Source organism: Lepus europaeus, chromosome 18 (genome assembly GCF_033115175.1).
Source record: "Lepus europaeus isolate LE1 chromosome 18, mLepTim1.pri, whole genome shotgun sequence".
NCBI classification, from domain to species: Eukaryota; Metazoa; Chordata; class Mammalia; order Lagomorpha; family Leporidae; genus Lepus; species Lepus europaeus.
Window position 1 is genome coordinate 61,170,727 of NC_084844.1, and position 17,667 is coordinate 61,188,393.

The following is a 17,667-nucleotide window of genomic DNA, read 5'->3' on the forward strand; positions in this document are numbered from 1 at the left end:
CTGGTCAGTGCACCAGTACCAGGTGGCCATGATGGTCAGGCCGAAGGTCATCCCGGTCCACGGGAGGTCCCCGGTGTAGGGGTCCCGGAACATGTGCATGGCGTCGGCACGAGGCAGGTGGCAGGTGGTATTGGCAACGGTTCTGGACGGGATGGCCCGGGCGTAGGCTGCCTCCAGCTGCCCGTAACCGCCGATCTGGTGGAAGGCTGGAGGAGTCGGGTGGGCAGCACCTTGGGATGGCTGGGTGGTCCTGGCTCCTCCCACCACCGCCACCACCACCATGCCCCCAGCTCACCGGTTGCACCAGACTCCAGTTTCTTACCTTTCCCAGCTCTTGGGAAGGTATGCAGGGGATTTGGTTTTTTTTTTTTTTTTTTTTTTAAGGGGGTGAACTGAATGTATATGTTATTGTATTTAAGATAATACTGTTCAATGAGTGTTTTGCACCCGGGCACCGCGGTGTCCTCTGGGCCTCAGGCATGGGCCTCCGTGCCAGCTCTGTGGACTCCCACACCTGGGGTTTCTGACGGGTCTGACTTAGGCAGAGCTGGAATGGCCATCAGGGTGGGTGGGGCTCTGCCAGGGGTCTTCCCCTCCGTCACTGTCCTGTCTACCTCACAGCCAGGTCCTGCCCAGCCTGGTCACTCCCCTCCTGTCCACGCTGGGCTTTGCTGGGTGGGTTCCCCCGGGTGGGGCCAGGGTTCCCCTGGCCTGAGAGGAGAAAGAGTGGGTATAGGAAGCCCTCCCCTCCTCCCACCCGGGCCTGTCCACAGCAGAATCTGGGAGGAGGAGCCAGGCCAGGGGCTGTGTCCAGATCCCAGATCCCTGTGAGGCTCAGAGCAGGTGCACAAATGCTACACAGGGCTCCCTGTGGCTCTGCTTGCACACTTCCAGAGACGGGGAGCTCACTACCTGCCTGGGTTCCCAGGCTGCTGCCGCAGATCCGTGTCAGCTCCTGGCCCCTCCCCTGCCTTTGTGTAACCGAAGACAGCAGCAGCACCTCCTGGGATTTTGTACAGGATTTTCAAACAATGGGAGGAGGCGCCCCGGCACTTCTGTGGTCTCCTAATTGTGTTGCCTCATCCACACCCACCTCGGCCCCACCTCAGCCGCCAAGCCCCGAGCCAAGGCGGGCCAGGCTCGCCCTGTGTTCCTGAGTCAGCTTCTGGCTCGGATGTGACGCTGTCACATCCCCGCCCCCCCACCCCATCCCCACCCCCACCCCACCCCCCCCCACCCCCCCACCCCGTGTCCAGCAGCAGGAGTCGACAGAGTGGCTGGACCGCAGGGTGCTGGGACAGCCCCGCCCCTACCCCCACCCCCACCACGGCCTGCCCGCCCTCACCTTTGATGGCCAGGATGACAGCCCCCACCACCATGATGAGCGTCTGTAGGGCATCCGTGTAGATCACAGCCACCAGGCCCCCTGCGGTGGAAACAGCTGCTGGGAGGCGGAGGGGACACAGGGGCTCCTGGTGGGGCCACCCCCCCCCCCAACACACCAGGCCCAGGGCCTTTAGACCTGGGCGAGCTGTTAAGACCAAGCCCACGGAGCTGCCCGGCTGTGCCCGCCCCGCGCTGCGCATGCGTCCTGTGCACTCGGCGTGCCCTGCCACTGGGTCAGGCCCTGCCCCCTCGCCCCCGACCCGGCCCCTGCTGCAGAGCCCCTTACCGGTGATGGTGTACAGGGCTGTGATGGTGAGCGTGAGGATGGTGGACAGGTAGAAATTCCAGCCCAGGCAGATGTGCACAAAGAGAGCCCCCGCGTACAGGTCCAGCTGCGGAGGGAACGCAGGTCACCCCCAGGCCCCCGGTGCTGCTGCTGCTGCTCGCCAGATGACCTCGGGCAAGGCCCTCCCTGGGCCTCTGTGCCCCCATCCCCCCCAGGAGGAGGTGCAGGGGAGACCACCTGCCCGCACCCCGCGGCTGCTGTGAGGGTGATGGGGCTGTGTCCAGCCGTGCTGGGGGATGTTTCTGTTCTTAATAAAGTCCAGAGTGGCCACTGCCCCCCGAGAGCGGTGTTGTGATTGAACCTGGGGCAGGGGGTGCACATGGGAGCCCGGTTCTCCTCCATCCCAGGGGTCCTTGGGCAGGACTCCGAGAGGTGGGGGGTGGGAGCTTGCAGGCTGGAAGACCCCAGGAAATAGGTGTGCCAGGGACCCCCAGTGAGGCTGGACTGATGTGGAGTCCCGTGTTGGGGGCTAGCCTGGACACAGCCTCTGCCCTTGTGTGCTGGCTCAGTAGAGGGGAGATAGCCCCAGATACCCTGCGGGATTGAGAGGCTCCCGACAAGGCTGGGGCAGGGCCATGTGGGTCAGCTGAGCTGGCTAGTGACTGCACAAGGCCCGCACCTTCCTGGGGTCCGGGTGGTGTGGAGCCCACCCCTCCTTGTGCTCCCTCCGTGGCCTGGCCCAGCCTGGGGCCATCAGTACTGCCAGAGCCAGGCTCCAGGGACTCTTTCCCACCAGCCCCAGGGTCCCCAGGCGGGATGGGATCCCAGCTCCCAGGCCAGCGCGCTGGAGGGGAGGGGCGCCTGCCTCTAGCCCAGGCGGAGGAGCCCAAGGCTACTGAATATCCAAGCAGGAGGAGAAACTGAGGCCCAGGGAGTGGGCGAGACTCCCCCACCCCCAAGGGAGGCCCCTGGCCCTTGTCCAAGGATGGAGTTGGCAGGCAGACAAGGGCAGAGCCCAAGACAGGGCCAGGGTGAAGGGGGTAGGGGGCATTGTCTCGGGAAAGGCGGCTACACAGGCCTCCTCCCCCAGCCCTGGCCTCTAGACACTGCACAAGGCCCCTGCTGGGCCCCAGCCACCCCAGGACAGAGCCCCGGTCTCACTGTCCACTCCATGCTAGGACTGTAGTACCTCCAGACTTCCACTTGGCCCTCACTCCCTGCCCCTCCCTCCCACACAGCCCCCAGGAGCAGGAACAGCACAAGCAAAGGCCCTGGGGTAGGGCTCTTAGCTGTTGTCTCCCCCTCCCCCACCCAGCCCCCCAGGATCGGGTACAGTTTGCCTGCTGCCACAGCAGATGCAGCAAAGTACAGGGGGCCCTGCAGGCATCACCTGCCCCTCCCCCTTCCTTCTGCAGCCACGGCTCTCATTCCTGCAGGTCCAGACGTGCTTTGGCCTGGCAGAAGCTCAGGGAAACAAGGACCCAGCTCTGTGCTCCTGGTCTGCCGTGTCCCAGACGTGCAGCTTTGAGCGGGTCACTTCACCCCCGAGCCTCAGTGGCCCTTATCTGTGAAATGGGGGAGCAGAGGTGGCCTGGCAGGGGCACTCAGCCCCTGAGCCCCCGCCTGCTGTGGAGACACCCCCGGGAAAGGTCAAGGGGCCCCTGAGGTGGCCACCTGCTGCTGCTGCACCTTTCAAACCCCCTGGGGTGGCCGAGCCACTTGTCCACGATGGCGAAACCCTGGAGCAGCACCAGGGAACAGCATGTCCCGGGAGAGGCAAGCCAGGGCCTCCATCCAGGCCACCCAGCAGGGCCAGCCCACGGCACCATGCTCAGCCCAGCAACTTGCCCGCTCCTGCTGCTGCACGCAGATGAGCTGAGTCGATGCCTGCCCCGTGGTGTGGAGTGGTGTGGTGTGGCCAGCACCCACCCCCACCGCTGTCCTCCACTGCCCCGCTCTGGTTGGTCCTCCCGTGTCCCAGGCTGTCCCCCTGGGGAGCCCCGGCTGACCACCACCTCTGTCAGCAGCCCTGCTCGTGTGCCCCGCTTGGCGTCTCTCTTCCACCATGAGGCCGATGTGATGAGCAGCCGCACGGCACAGAGAAGGGACATTAGGGTGCAGAGACGCCAAATAGCCTGCAGCCCTAAGCGACAGGGCCTGGGGGCTGCACCCCAACTTCAGACTGAACCCCGAGGCCTGCAAGCTCATGGCCACCACCTACCCGGAGAGCACAAGGCTGACAGCAGCCCCATCCAGCTGTTCTAGGGCCACGCAGGGCTGGGAGCCCAGTACCCAGGGAGGGGGCAGTGCTGGTGGGGCTGCACCTGCCCGGCTGGGGCTGACCTGCAGGGCTCACACAGCCTGGAGCCCTGAGCTCCCAGCATGCACCAGGCAGTGGATGCCACTGGCTCCAGTGTGTTCCAGGCTGAAGGATCTCGGGGTCCCCATCTCCCCAGCTTCCCGCCTCCGGGGACTTGCCTTGCCCTGTCCTGTCTGGGAAGCAGCTGCATGGCCACCCCCTCCCACCCCCCAGCTCCCTGTCTCAGCCCTGAGTTTGCTTCTGAAACTGCAGACGGGAGCCCCAGGGGACAGACAGTCCACGCTGTCAATTATCCAGCCACCCAGAGACACGGAAGTTGGCAGAAGGGCAAGGGCAAAGCAGGAGAGGTTGGAAAGACTCAAGAGACGGGAAGGGAAGATCGGTCCAAGAGGAGGCTGTGGGAAGCGCAAAGGCCCTGTGGCAGACCCGTGCCTGGGGTGTCTGGTGACACAAAGCTCAGTGTGGCTGGAGTGGCAGGAGGTCAGAGCAATGAGGTGGGAGGGGCCACACCGCAGAGGACCCCAGTTGCCATGCTTTCCAGTGGTCTGGCCCAGAGCCCCTCAGTGATGGGGTTCCCCGTCTGGGGGCCGCGGCCGTGCAGGTCCTCTCTGCGGGCCACTGGGACGGCAGCAGGCTGGCCCTTGTGGTTCTGTCCAGCGGGGTTGCTGAGCTCGCAGGGTTCAGATGAGAGAGCTGGAGGGGAGGGGCTCTGGGGGCCGCGGGAGGGACGCACGCACTTCAAATGGCTTCGCTGCACAGCCGTCAACCAGGGCGGCCCCAGACCAAGCCTGGCAATTAGTGTCCCGCAGCTTCACCCTCCGCTGCTTCCAGGCAGCCCCGGCGGCGTTGGCTCGCCAGCCGGGCCTTGATGTGAGCGGTCGTTCCCCGTTTTATAGTCGGGGGGCACTGAGTCACCCGTCCCAGGTGGAGTTGTGGGAGCTGCCCCATCCTGGCTGCCCCGGGACAATCGTGCCCTGGCTGGGTCCCTGGGCTGGGAGGCAGAGGCCTGGGTTCTGACCGTGCCCACGGCCTGATGTACCTTGACCTTGAGCTGAGCCGGCGGCGGGGAAGGGGTAGATGGACAAAATTGTCTCTGAGACCCTCCCACTCTCTGGAGCTCCTCCCTGGAAGAGCTGCCCTGGAATCTCAGCTTCAGGGCCATGCGAACCTGACTGTGTCCGTCCCAGGGCTCCAAGTGCCCTAAAGTCCCCCTGCATTTTCTTTCAGCCCTGCCTGGCCCCAAAGCACCCATCAGTGACGCCTGAGTCTACAAGGTCTCCTGACTCCTCCCCCACAACATGCCCCCTGCACGTCCTGGGCACATCCTACGCTGCCCACCTCTCTCCCGGGCTCTCGTGCCCCTACGCCATCAGCGTCCCCTACTCCATGGAGCCCAGTTAAAGGCCAACCTAGCAAGCTCCATCACTCCCTCCTGAGGCCCACACACCTGTCTGCTTCCCCTGGCAGGCCGGGGTCTAGATTTGATTTGTTTCTGTCTCTCCGGCTTCCAGGCAGATGGCTGGTGGGGATGGGAGAGGGAGAAGAGGGGAGGAATCTGAACTCCAGCCTCAAGGGCCGCCCAAGGCTGATTCCAAAGGGAGCCCCAGTGGCGCTGCCGGTTAAGCATCTTCTTGCAGCACAAGTAGCCCATATGGGCGCCGGTTCGAGTCCCAGCTGCTCCACTTCCAACCCAGCTCTCTGCTTATGTGCTTGGGAAAGCAGTGGAAGATGGCCCAAGTGCTTGGGCCCCTGCACCCATGTGGGAGACCTGGAGGAGACATACCTCTGTCTTTCAAATAAAAAAAAAAAAAAAAAAAAAGGGCTCGTTTAAAAAGAAAAAAGAAAACCAGAAAACCCGACGTCTTCTCCATTCCCTCTCCATAGCATCACCGGGACCTGCGCTCCACCAGACTCCCATGTCCAAGGTGTGCTGCGCCCTCTGAAGACACCAAGGGCCGGTTAGACACGCCCCGTGGAGGCAGCCCCCTGAGCACCGACACAGAGCTTTGGTGCCCCCTAGTGGTCAGTGCTGGCAGGCTGCCCCTAACACCCCCATATCCGCAATGCCCGTCCCCTATACCCGAGCCTACCTACACCCTGGAGGCCAGGACTAGGCAAACCAGTGCCACTCCGTGGGCCTCAGTGTCCCCAGCTGTTAAAAAGGCAGAAGCTGGGGCCAGGCGCGGCTCACCGATATCTTGGTGAAGATGGACAGCAGCAGAGACAGGACCGACAGGTACATGCGGATGCGCTGGCCTCCGAAGCGCTTCTGGATGTACTCAGGCAAGGTGACGATCTGGGGACGTACCGGGGCAGGCGCTGTAAGCACTCGTCCCCGAGACCCTCACCCAGCATCCAGGGCAGGGGGCAGTTCCCATGCTCTGCCTGCCCGCCTCCCCCTGGGAAAGCCCCACCAGCTTGCAACAGTGCCAGCCCTAGGCCTTGAGTTGACTTCTAACTGCATTCTAAGAGCGTGAGCTGAGTGGCCTCTTCAGGGCTGAGATGAGTGATGGCTTGGAGGAGCCACCGCTGGGGACGGGGGGACACATCTGGAGGCTGGGAGTACCAGGGCAGATGGGCCGTGGTGAGACTGGAGGGGGAGGTGACAGTGAGGGCCCAGAGCAGGGGACAGACTGGGAGGTACCCAGGAAGTGGAATGCACTGGATTGTGTGGCAGCGTGGCTGGGACTGAGGCAGTAGGCTGTCGGGGATGGTGTAGACAGGTGTGCAGCACAGGGGTAAGCTCAGGTGTGCAACTCAGATACATAGCCCAGGTGAACAGTGTAGGTGTACAACACAGGCGGGCGGGCCGCCCATCACCACCACCAGCTCAGCCCCTGTTTGCCCCCCCCCAGCCTGGGGGGCACTGAGCAGACTCACCTCTGAGGAGATGTAGATGGGCACGAACACCCAGGCCAGCGCCAGCAGCACGTATGTGGCCTGCAGGACAGAGGTGGGTGAGGGCTGCAGGTGCAGCTCCCACAAGCCCTGCTCCAGAGCCGCGGCTGGGCATGGGGACCTGGAAATCTGGTGGTCCGGCTTCCTGCAGGCCCCCTGGCTTGTCCAGGGAACCTGCGCAGCCTCCAGAGCCCAGGACGACAGCCGCCTACCGGCTGCACTGCCCAGTGCTTTGGCATGGTGACAAGTGCCCAGGGCTGCCACCACTGCACAGCGCCCTCTAGGATGCTGGCTGCCCCCCATCCCTGGGAGCTGCCCCAGCCCTCCCACGGGCTCTGCCTATCCCTAGGACTCACGTGCCATTCAAAGCCAGCCACAGCCAGGCCTCCAGCAGCGCCTGAGCCTGCCAGTCCGATGAAGAGGCCAGAACCCTCACTGCTGGCAAAGAGGGAGGCTCCGATCTGGGAGGGAGGGAGGAAGACATCGGTACTGGCCCCCGCGACCCCTGCACCCTCACACCTAAGCCGAGTGCCTATCCCCACTTCCCAGGTGCGGGGGGGGGGGGGCTGATGTCCACATGGCCGGCTGCACGGCACGGCCAGCAAGCCGGTGCAGGTGCAGACAGGGGGGCCCTGCATTTGCCATGGTTTCCAGAGAGACCTCAGGGATGCAGGAACTGGCTGACCTACAGGTGGACAAAGTGAGGGGTGGGGGTGAGAAGTCAGGGTGCACTCACCGGCCACCACGTCATGTCCCGGCCTGCCAGGAAGTAGCCGCTCACCGTGTTCCTGCTGGCCCGGCAAGAGGACTGGGAAGACAGAGAGAGGCAGAAACGGGAACCTTGTGCGTTGCTGGTGGGAAGGTAAAATTCTGCTTCTGTTATTGCTGCTGCTTTGGGCACCTCCCAAAGCTAAGCACAGAACTAACACATGGGGCCAGCGCCGTGGCGCAGTTGGTTAATCCTCCGCCTGCGGTGCCAGCATCCCATATGGGTGCCAGGTTCTAGTCCTGGTTGTTCCTCTTCCAGTCCAGCTCTCTTCTGTGGCCTGGGAGGGCAGTGGAGGATGGCCCAAGTTCTTGGGCCGCTGCACCCTCATGGGAGACCAGGAGGAAGCACCTGGCTCCTGGCTCCGGATTGGCGCAGCGCCGGCCATGGCCGCCATTTGGGGGGTGAACCAACAGAAAGAAGACCTTTCTCTCTGTCTCTCCCTCTCACTGTCTGTAACTCTGCCTCTCAAATAAATAAAAATCTTTAAAAAAAAAAATAAGAAGAAGAAGAAGAACTAACACATGGCCCAGGGATTCCTAGTTTGATTTCTGAAAGAATCGAACCTGTGCATCCACCCTAAAGCCTGGCCTGGCCAGGATCGTCCGTGGCAGGCGAAAGTGCAAACAACCCAACTTTTCATAGACTGATGAACGAATCGAGAAAATGTGCTGTGGCCATGCAGTGGAATAGTATTCAGCCATCAAAAGGAATGGGGTTATCCCACGCCTGACCCCAAAGAAGGAATGGAATGCTGACCCATGCTACGACTTGGAGGCACCTCCAAAACAGGATGCTAAGTGAAAGCCATAAGGTAGAGAAGGCTACATTGTGTACACTTTCATTTCTATGAAATGCCGGAAGGCGACAATCCATAGAGACAACCAGAAGGCATGGTGGTGGATTCCAGGGACGGGGGAGCAGGGAGGATGAGGAGCGACTGGTAAGAGACACAAAGTTTCCTTTTGGAGTAACAAAAGATGTTGGAACTTGATGGAGATAATGGTTACACAGCATTGTAAAAGTGCCATACATTGTGTACTTTGGAATGGTTAAAAAATGGTGAGTTTTATGTGATATGAATTTCACCTTGTCAAAGGATAAAGTTACAAAAATTTAATGATTAAAAAAAAAATGTGTGAGGAGGGCAGCACTCTGGCCTGAAGCGCCGGCATCCCATATGGGTGCTGGTTCTAGACCCGGCTACTCCACTTCCAATCCAGCTCTCTGCTATGGCCTGGGAAAGCAGTAGAATATGGCCCAAGTGCTTGGGTCCCTGCACCTACGTGGGAAACCCGGAAGAAGCTCCTGGCTTCGGATTGGTGGAGCTCCAGCTGTTGCAGCCAATTGGGGAGTGAACCATCGGATGGAGGACCTCTCTCTCTCTCTCTCTCTCTCTCTCTCTCTCTACCTCTGCCTATCTGTAACTATGCCTTCCAAATAAATTTTTTTTTAATTGCTTGGCCGGCGCCGTGGCTCAACAGGCTAATCCTCCGCCTTGCGGCGCCGGCACACCGGGTTCTAGTCCCGGTCGGGGCTCCGGATTCTGTCCCGGTTGCCCCTCTTCCAGGCCAGCTCTCTGCTATGGCCCGGGAAGGCAGTGGAGGATGGCCCAAGTGCTTGGGCCCTGCACCCGCATGGGAGACCAGGAGAAGCACCTGGCTCCTGGCTTCGGATCAGCGCGGTGCGCCGGCCGCAGAGGCCATTGGAGGGTGAACCAACAGCGAAGGAAGACCTTTCTCTCTGTCTTTCTCTCTCTCTCACTATCCACTCTGCCTGTCAAAAAAAAAAAAAAAAATTGCTGCCAGCTTACTCGTTACTCTCCGACTCGCTGGTGAATTCCCCCTGGAAGCAAAGTCCAGGGCCCGGCTGGCCACACGGGGCAGCCCTCGCTGTGTGGCACCACCACCATGCTCACACATCTCTCAGCCACAGCGAGGGCCACCCAACACCAGCACCCAACAGACACCTACATGCACCCATGACAACTTTGCAGCGCCCAGGCAAGCCGGCTACAGAGACCGCCAGGCACGCTAAACCCGCGACAGAGATCTCCCGTCCACTGGTTCACCCCCCAAATGCCTGCCACAGCACTGCACAGGGCCAGGAGCCTGGAACACTTCCATGGGTGGCAGGGGTCCAAGTGTTTGTGCCACCACCTGCTGCCTCCCAGAGCGTGCATTAGCAGGGAGCTGGGGCCGGGAGCAGAGCTGCCCCCCTGTGCCAAACACCTGCCCCCAGGACAGCTCCCATGGCTTTTGCTGAAGAAGAAAACACCGACGGTCTGGAGCGCCCCCCCCCCCCCGCCATGGGGCTTAAACTGAGGGCTTGCTCTGCTCATTAATTCTTGCAAATTAATGTCTGAAATGACATTAATAATAATTAATAGTTGTTAATCAATAATAATTACGCTCATTAATGCTTGCAAATTAATGTCTGCAATGACGAACGTCTGTCTGCGTCCCGGTGCAGCGGCGACTGGTGTCGGCCGGGGCCCCACGGCTCCCAGCGCGGCGAGCGGGTGGCAATGCTGCCATCTAGCGTCCCAAACTGGGATAGCTCCCTACAGAGTGGTCCTTTTAGAGAATCTCTAAGGAAGACCCAGTATGCTGTGCTAGGGAGAGCATTGCTCACTTCAGCCACTGGGTGGCGCTAAGGACCGGTAAAGATGAGGATTTGACGCGACAACCCCACGTGAATTTTTTCAGTTGATTTTAGAATCAGAGACGGACTACTCTCTGATTCATAGGAGCCGCAAGGGCTCATGCTGGGAGCTGGGGACTCCACCCAGGTCTGCATTAGCAGGAAGCCCGACTCAGGAGCTGGGTCTGCAAATTGAGCCCAGGCACCCCAATGTGGAACACCGGCATTGTGACCGGCACTTTCACTGCTGGGCCGAACGTCCACTGTTCAAAGTTTTTGCTGTAGCTCCTGCCCTCCTCTTTCTAGCCCTTCTCTCTCTGTGTACTGTGACCTTGTGGTACTGACGCTAGCCTAGTCTGCAGACTCTCGAGTCCTTGGCTGGACTGGCCATGGCCAGCTGTTCAGGCTGCGCACTCCACAACTGTAACCCTAGCCTATGATTTCCCCTAACACAAGTAGGCATCGCCAGGTGCTACTGAGTTCCCCTTCCTTCCCTAAACGGCCTCGTCTTTCCCAGAAACTGGCTTGGGAGGTCCCAACGCCAACCCACTGTCCAGCTACAAGACATCCGAGCCACAGAGCCCACCCCCGTCCTTAGCCACTGTGCCTGGTGCAGTCAGGGCACAGCTGGGATTGTACCCTGGTCTCCCTGGAGAAGAAGGAGGAAGCCGAAGCCCTCTCTCAGTCTCTCCCCCTCACTGTAACTCCGCCTTTCAAACAAATAAATCTTTTAAAAAAAAAAAAAAGTTTCACGAGGGGCCAGCATTGTGGTACAGTGGGGTTGAGCCACCACTTGCGACACTGGCATCCTATATCTTGGAAAGCAACAGAAGATGGCCCACATGCTTGGGCCCCTGCACCCTCGTGGGAGACCTGGATGGAGTTCTGGGCTCCTGACCCCATTTGGGGAGTGAACGAGCAGATGGAAGATCTGTGTCTGCTTCTCTCTCCCTATCACCCTGCTTTTCAGGTAAATAAATCTTAAAAAGAGACAAAGAGGCACTGGTGCTGTGGCGTAGCGGGTAAAGCCGCCACCTGCAGTGCTGGCATCACGTCCATCGAGTCCCGGCTGCTCCTCTTCTGATCCAGCTCTCTGTTATGGCCTGGGAAAGCAGTAGAAGATGGCCCAAGTCCTTGGGCCCCTGCACCTATGTGGGAGACCCAGAGGAAACTCCTGGCTCCTGGCTTTGGATCGGCACAGCTCTGGCCATTGCAGCCATCTGGGGAGTGAACCAGTGGATGGAAGATCTCTCTCTCTCTCTCTCTGCCTCTGCTTCTCTCTCTCTGTAACTCTGACTTCCAACTAAATAAATATTTTATAAATAACTAAGTCTTTGGGACTTAGTGTTTGCAGACTACTGACATGTGCTCTGGGTCCACACCGAGGCTGTTCCACTTCCCCACCCCTCATGCACTCCCAGGAGAGATTTGTGTTTCCTCAGAGAGATTCTGCTTCGCAACCACGCCTTGGCTAACCGCCTGGCACATCCACGCCTTGGCTAACCGCCTGGCACAAGAAGTCTCGCTTCTTGCCTCTCTGTCTCTGCTTTCCACGTGCCTTTTCCTTAGGCTTAATCATTTCTAGCTTTTGACTGAAAGGGAGCTATGAGCAGCTCTTCCTTCTATGTGGACACTCGGAGGCCTTTGGAGGGCTCTTTGCTGGCCTGGTTTCAACATGGTTGTTGTCTCAGGGGGACCGGGGGCTTGGAGGAGAGGGAGGGACGGAGGTGGGGAGCAGCAGGGCACACACGTGGCGGATTTGGCTATCATCTTGTATGAGTGATGGTGCCCCTAAGCATGACCTTAGCAGCTTAAAGGAGATCTGTAGTGCCCGTAGTGAAGATGGCCGTGTTGGGGCCAGCACTGTGGCACAGCAGATTAAGCCGCTGGCATCCTGGGCCGGTTCGAGTCCCGGCTGCTCCGCTTCTGCGCCAGCTCCCTGCTAATGTGCCTGGGGAAGCAGTGGAAGGGGCTCGAGGTCTTGGGCCCCTTGCACCCACGTGGGAGACCTGGATAGAGCTCCCACATTGATCCTGGCCTTGGCCTGGCCCAGCCCTGGCCGCTGTGACCATTTGGGGAGTGAACCAGTGGATGGAAGATTGCTCTCTCTCTCTCTCTCTGTCTCTCCCTCTCTCTCTCTGTCACTCAGTCTTCCAAATAAATAAATAAATTTTTTTCTTAAAAAAATAAATAAATAAAGATGCTCATGTCTCATGTCAGAGTCCCTGGGCTCAATGTCCAGCTGCGACTCCCAGTTCCAGCTTCCTGCCAATGCAGACCCGGGGAGGCAGCAGGTGACGGCTTAAATAATGGGGTTCCCGCCACCCATGTGGGAGATGTGGATGGAGGTCCCAGCTCCAGGCTTCAGCCCTGGCCATTAAGGACATTTGGGGAGTGAACATTTGTTGTGGGAAGATGGCACGGACAGACACCCAAACCTTTGCTGAGCCGGGACTAGAACCCCGCTCCGCCAAGACCAGCACGGGGGCTGTTTGTGATGTAACATTCAATCACGTCCAAGTTCATGGCAGGTACAGCCGTAGCTGCCACCAGCAGCAACCCCTGGGACCCGCCTGGCAGTACCGGGGTTTGAGGGGCAGCTCTTGCACCCCAAGTCCTTGGGCTTGGCTCAGGGGCTACAGAGGGTGAACCCTGAGCATGTCAGGGCTCAGGGGCTCCAGCCTGGGCACCTCTGGGACCCTCCCTGCTGGGACTCTGATCCATAGCAAGGCTGCTCAGTGTCTGATGCTGTAGTGTCTGAGCCTGGGCACAGTGGGCTGGCACCAGGCCGCCAGCCAGACTATGGCTGTTAGAAAACTCCCCCACTTCTTCTCCCTCCAACACCAGAGACTTGCCCATGAGCGGAAGGGACGTGGTCAGGGTCTCCAAGCAAACCTGCCACAGCAGACATCCGGCTGCTCACCGTCAGGGGATGCCAAAGCTGATGCCACACCCAGACCCAGATCCCATCCCGGGCACCCACCCTACAGCCCGGTTGGCCCCTGCCACCACGGGTCCTCTCACCCAGATGCCCACGGCCACGTTCAGGGCAAAATATATGGTGATGACCACGATGTCCGTCACGCTAAGCTGCTGGCCAGGAGCGTGGGGGTCGCTGGTGGAGTTGTCGGCCGCCATCCTGCCGCAGGTGCCGGCTCTGAGCCGGCGCAGCTGAGGGGAAGCAGGTTGGGAAGAGCCTCGCACGGGGCATTCATTGATCATTAAACCGAGTGGGACCGTGGCATCTGCAGCCTGGGGCACAGCTGTGGGCAGAGCCCCTGTTGCAAAGGGCGGCGCTGTCTCCCTTGAATGGGGGCAGAGTTTGGGAGGAGGGGGAGGGGTGGTCCTTGAACTTGGAGAGGTTTGCGGGGGGGACAAGAGAGGGGTTCAGTGGACCTAAAGGAGCATCAATAGTCCCAGAAAGAAAGGGCTGGGTGGCCCAGTGGGTGGACTCGCTTGTATTTAATTTGTCTAAGAAGCATGGAGAATGAGGGGCGGGCTCTCGCCTCCCGGGGCTTTGCTGTGGGCCCCTGTGTCGAGGTTCCTCCCAGGCATGGCAGACAGGAAGTCCTCCTGCCACGATTTCCGTTCTTTTTCTACACCAAGTGCGACAGGCATGAGCCCCTGAACTTGACCTTCCATCCGGCCTGCTGGGGCCCACCGAGGAACCCCATGTCCCTCACACACACAGTACCAGGCTCTGCTCTGCACACACACACACACACACGTCACACTCTGAGCAGCCACATCGTGTGAGCGAGGTCTTTTCCTAGTCGCAACATCAGGGGCTGAGAGGCTGAACCGTCTGCACCACGCAAGGGGCAGAGCGGACCCTGGGGTGTCCACAGTGACAGCTCTGCCTCCATTTGGAGTCCAGCAGGGCCTGAAGCTGGCTCACTGATTAACCAGCTCGAGCCTCTGCCGGGGCGGGGGTTGGGGCATGCACGGCTCAGGGCTTTGCAAGGCATCTCTCTCTCTCTCTCTCTCTCTCTCTCTCTCTCTCTCTCTCTCTCTCTCTCTCTCCACCTGTGGAGTTTAACCGGACACTCGGCCCTCCCTGAAGTGTTCATGAGGTAGCGGCTGCACCTGGGAGGCACTGGCCTGAGACCCGGCCGTGCCTGTTACTCAGTGACCCCGAGGAAGGAGGCAAAGGTCAATCCTCTCACGCCAGGGCTGGACAGCGGAGGGGAAAGTAAAGTCGCCGCTGCTAGCAACTCCGGCGGGCTCAGGCCAGCCCCCTGCCCAACGCCCCTCGCCTCCAGCCCCCCTGCCCTCAAAAGCTCGATGCCAAGGCTGCCCAGGCACTGTGGTCAGCGGGCCCAGCTGAAGCCAGGCGCGTGTCGTGGGCGTGTGTGACTCCAATGCACTTGGCCGATAACACACACCCCTGCTCCTCTGACCTCTGGAGCAGGTTGTTCCTGACCGGGGCAGGGGGGAGGGGACAGCAGTGTCCACGGTGCCACCTCATGGGGGAACCGTGGCTCAGTGTCCCCAGCTGGGTCCACCTCAGAACTCCAAGGAGTCACACGCATCAGCCTGTGAGCCCCTGTGACAGCAGCGAACTTGCTGCGCCCAGAGCTGTGCCAGGACGCTGGGCTGCTCCTGTCAGGGGCGGCAGTGCGGGCGCCAGGGCGGTACGGGGCGTGGATGTCTTCCACACAGCACACGCCCAGTCAGTACTTTAAGTATTTATTTGAAAGGTAGAGTTGGGCCAGCACTGTGGCGTAGCGGGTAAAGCTGCCACCTGTAGTGCTGGCATCCCATATGGGCTAAGCCTCCCTAAGAGGCAGCCCTGGGGGCCCTGACAACAAAGCCCCTGAGCCACCCTCACCCTTTAAACCCCTTTAAACCCTTTAAACTCGGCCATCCGCCGCCCCTCACACATGGCTCTGGGGGTGAAGCTTACAGCATATGAAACCTGGGGCGCATCCACCCGGAGGGAGCTTCCCCCACCAGGGGGCGCTGTCTCCCAGGGGTGGGCTGTGGTCTTCTGTGGGGGCGGGGTCATCTCATTTAGAGCCTCCACATAGAATGGGCGTGGCTCAGGGAACTCCAGGGTCTCGATGGAGAGGGTGCAGCAGGGGGCACTGAATGAAGTGTGCACTGAGCCCTCCTAGACCCTCACACAGGCCAGGCTGCCAGAGTCACTTCGGGCTCAGCTGCTGTCCCGGCTGCTTTGGCAACAAATACAGCACAGATCATTTGTTCCTGCTATCACTTCTTCCTGCTAGCTGTCATCGGCCTGTCATAAACTCCAAGTGCCAGGATGCTCAGGGAAGTTTCCCCCATGACAACCAAGAGGGGTGGTCGAGTGAACCATGCACCTCCGTATCATGGAGCCCCACGCCCATTGAAAGGTGTCGGGGGCACTGCACCACCTGCAGCACCGACATCCCATATGAGCCCTGGTTCAAGTCCTGGCTGCTCCACTACCGATCCAGCTCTCTGCTGTGGCCTGGGAAAGCAGTAGAACATGGCCCAAGTCCTTGGGCCCCTGCACCCATGTGGGAGACCTGGAGAAAGCTCCTGGCTCCTGGCTTCTGATAGATTCACTTCTGGCCATTGCGGCCATTTGGGGAGTGAACCCGTAGATGGAAGACCTCTCTCTCTCTCTCTCTCTCTCTCTCTCTCTCTCTGTCCCCCCTTCTTTCTCTGTAACTCTGCCTTTCAAATAAATACGGGCGCCGTGGCTTAACAGGCTAATCCTCCGCCTTGCGGCGCCGGCACACCGGGTTCTAGTCCCGGTTGGGGTGCCGGATTCTGTCCCAGTTGCCCCTCTTCCAGGCCAGCTCTCTGCTATGGCCTGGGAAGGCAGTGGAGGATGGCCCAAGTCCTTGGGCCCTGCACCCGCATGGGAGACCAGGAGAAGCACCTGGCTCCTGGCTTCGGATCAGCACGATGCGCCGGCCGCAGCGGCCATTGGAGGGTGAACCAACGGCAAAAAGGAAGACCTTTCTCTCTCTCTCTCTCTCTCTCTCTCTCTCTCTCTCACTATCCACTCTGCCTGTCAAAAAAAAAGGGGGGGGGTTAAGCAGCCTGCACCCCACATCATCAGAGTGCCCGGGTTCAGTTCCCAGTTCCGGCTCTCAATTACAGATTCTTGATATCGGACATCTTGGGAGGCAGCAAGTGACGGCTCACGTTCTGCGTCTCCACCACCCAGGGGGAGTTCTCAGCTTCTGGGTTTGGCCCAGTCCAGCCCTGGCTATTGTGGCCATGTGTGGAGAAGAGCAGTACATAGGAAAGATCTCTCTCTCTCTCTCTCTCTCTCTCTCTCTCTATATATATATATATATATATATATATATCTTAAATAAATAATAGATAGCTTTGAAAGACCGAGGGTGCGCATTTGATGCAATTGGTTAAGTCACTGCATTGGTTAACGCCCACACCCATCATAGTGCCTGGGTTGCGATTGGTTAAGCCACTGCATTGGTTAACGCCCATACCGTCATAGTACCTGGGTTCAATTCCGAGCTCTAGCTGTCCATTCCAGCGCCTGGGAGGCAGAGGAAGGCTCAACTACTTGGGAAAATGGCCCCACGGCTAACCAGACTCGGAAACCTGGCCTGGGAACCCCTCCGTCTGTGGGCAGTTCCTTCATTCTTCTGGTGGGCATGCTGAGGGGACTCCGCATGGCAGCTCCAGCCCCTGGGAACCCCGATACCGCAAACAATAAATTACTGGACCAGCGCCATGGCTCACTTGGTTAATACTCCGCCTACGGCGCCAGCATCCCATATGGACACTGGGTTCTAGTCCCGGTTGCTCCTCTTGCAGTCCAGCTCTCTGCTGTGGCCCGGGAGGGCAGTGGAGGATGGCCCAAGTGCTTGGCCCTGCACCCGCATGGGAGACCAGGAGGAAGTACCTGGCTCCTGGCTTCGGATCGCCATAGCTCCAGCCACAGTGGCCATTTGGGGGGTGAGCCAACAGAAGGAAGACCTTTCTCTCTGTCTCTCTCACTGTCAAATAAATAAATAAATTACTAATCTCCACTTTGCGCTCAATCAACGGCGACTTTATCCCAGATCCTAACAGGGACAGTGAGCAAAGGTGTATGGCTTCACTGGAAGATAAGCTCATTCTAATAAGAAGGTGCTCATTGGCTTCCCCAACACCCTGGACCACTCACCAAGGGAGCAGAGCGCGGGCGCATGCACTGGCCTCACTCTGGGGACCCTCCCCCGCCCCGTGGCCCCTGGGAGCCTTGGCCACTGACTCTAGAGATCAAAGTTGACAGTTCCACCCTCTTCTCGGTAACGGACAGCCCCTAACCCCGACGAGGGTCACACCCCCTGCCCTGGGGATGCTGCCCAGAGCACGCGGTGCGCCAAGCCACACCAGCCCCCAGGCGCCAGCACAGAC

General features: G+C 59.8%; 1 protein-coding gene across 3 annotated transcripts in view; it reads right to left on the reverse strand.

Annotated features, from left to right (window-relative positions):
- Window positions 1-13,437, reverse strand: part of LOC133777162 (sodium/mannose cotransporter SLC5A10-like) — a 49,551-nt gene extending 36,114 nt beyond the window's left edge. For 2 of the 3 annotated variants that reach the window (XM_062216636.1, XM_062216634.1), the window contains exons 1-8: window positions 13,324-13,437; window positions 7,627-7,698; window positions 7,247-7,351; window positions 6,873-6,932; window positions 6,184-6,288; window positions 1,673-1,778; window positions 1,346-1,426; window positions 1-206 (exon numbers count right to left, since the gene is read on the reverse strand). In XM_062216636.1, coding sequence (XP_062072620.1) covers window positions 1-206; window positions 1,346-1,426; window positions 1,673-1,778; window positions 6,184-6,288; window positions 6,873-6,932; window positions 7,247-7,351; window positions 7,627-7,698; window positions 13,324-13,437 — 849 coding nt within the window. The remainder of the gene's footprint in view (window positions 207-1,345; window positions 1,427-1,672; window positions 1,779-6,183; window positions 6,289-6,872; window positions 6,933-7,246; window positions 7,352-7,626; window positions 7,699-13,323) is intronic. The other variant, XM_062216635.1, reaches the window with a different exon arrangement.
- Between the last annotated feature and the right edge of the window lie 4,230 nt (window positions 13,438-17,667).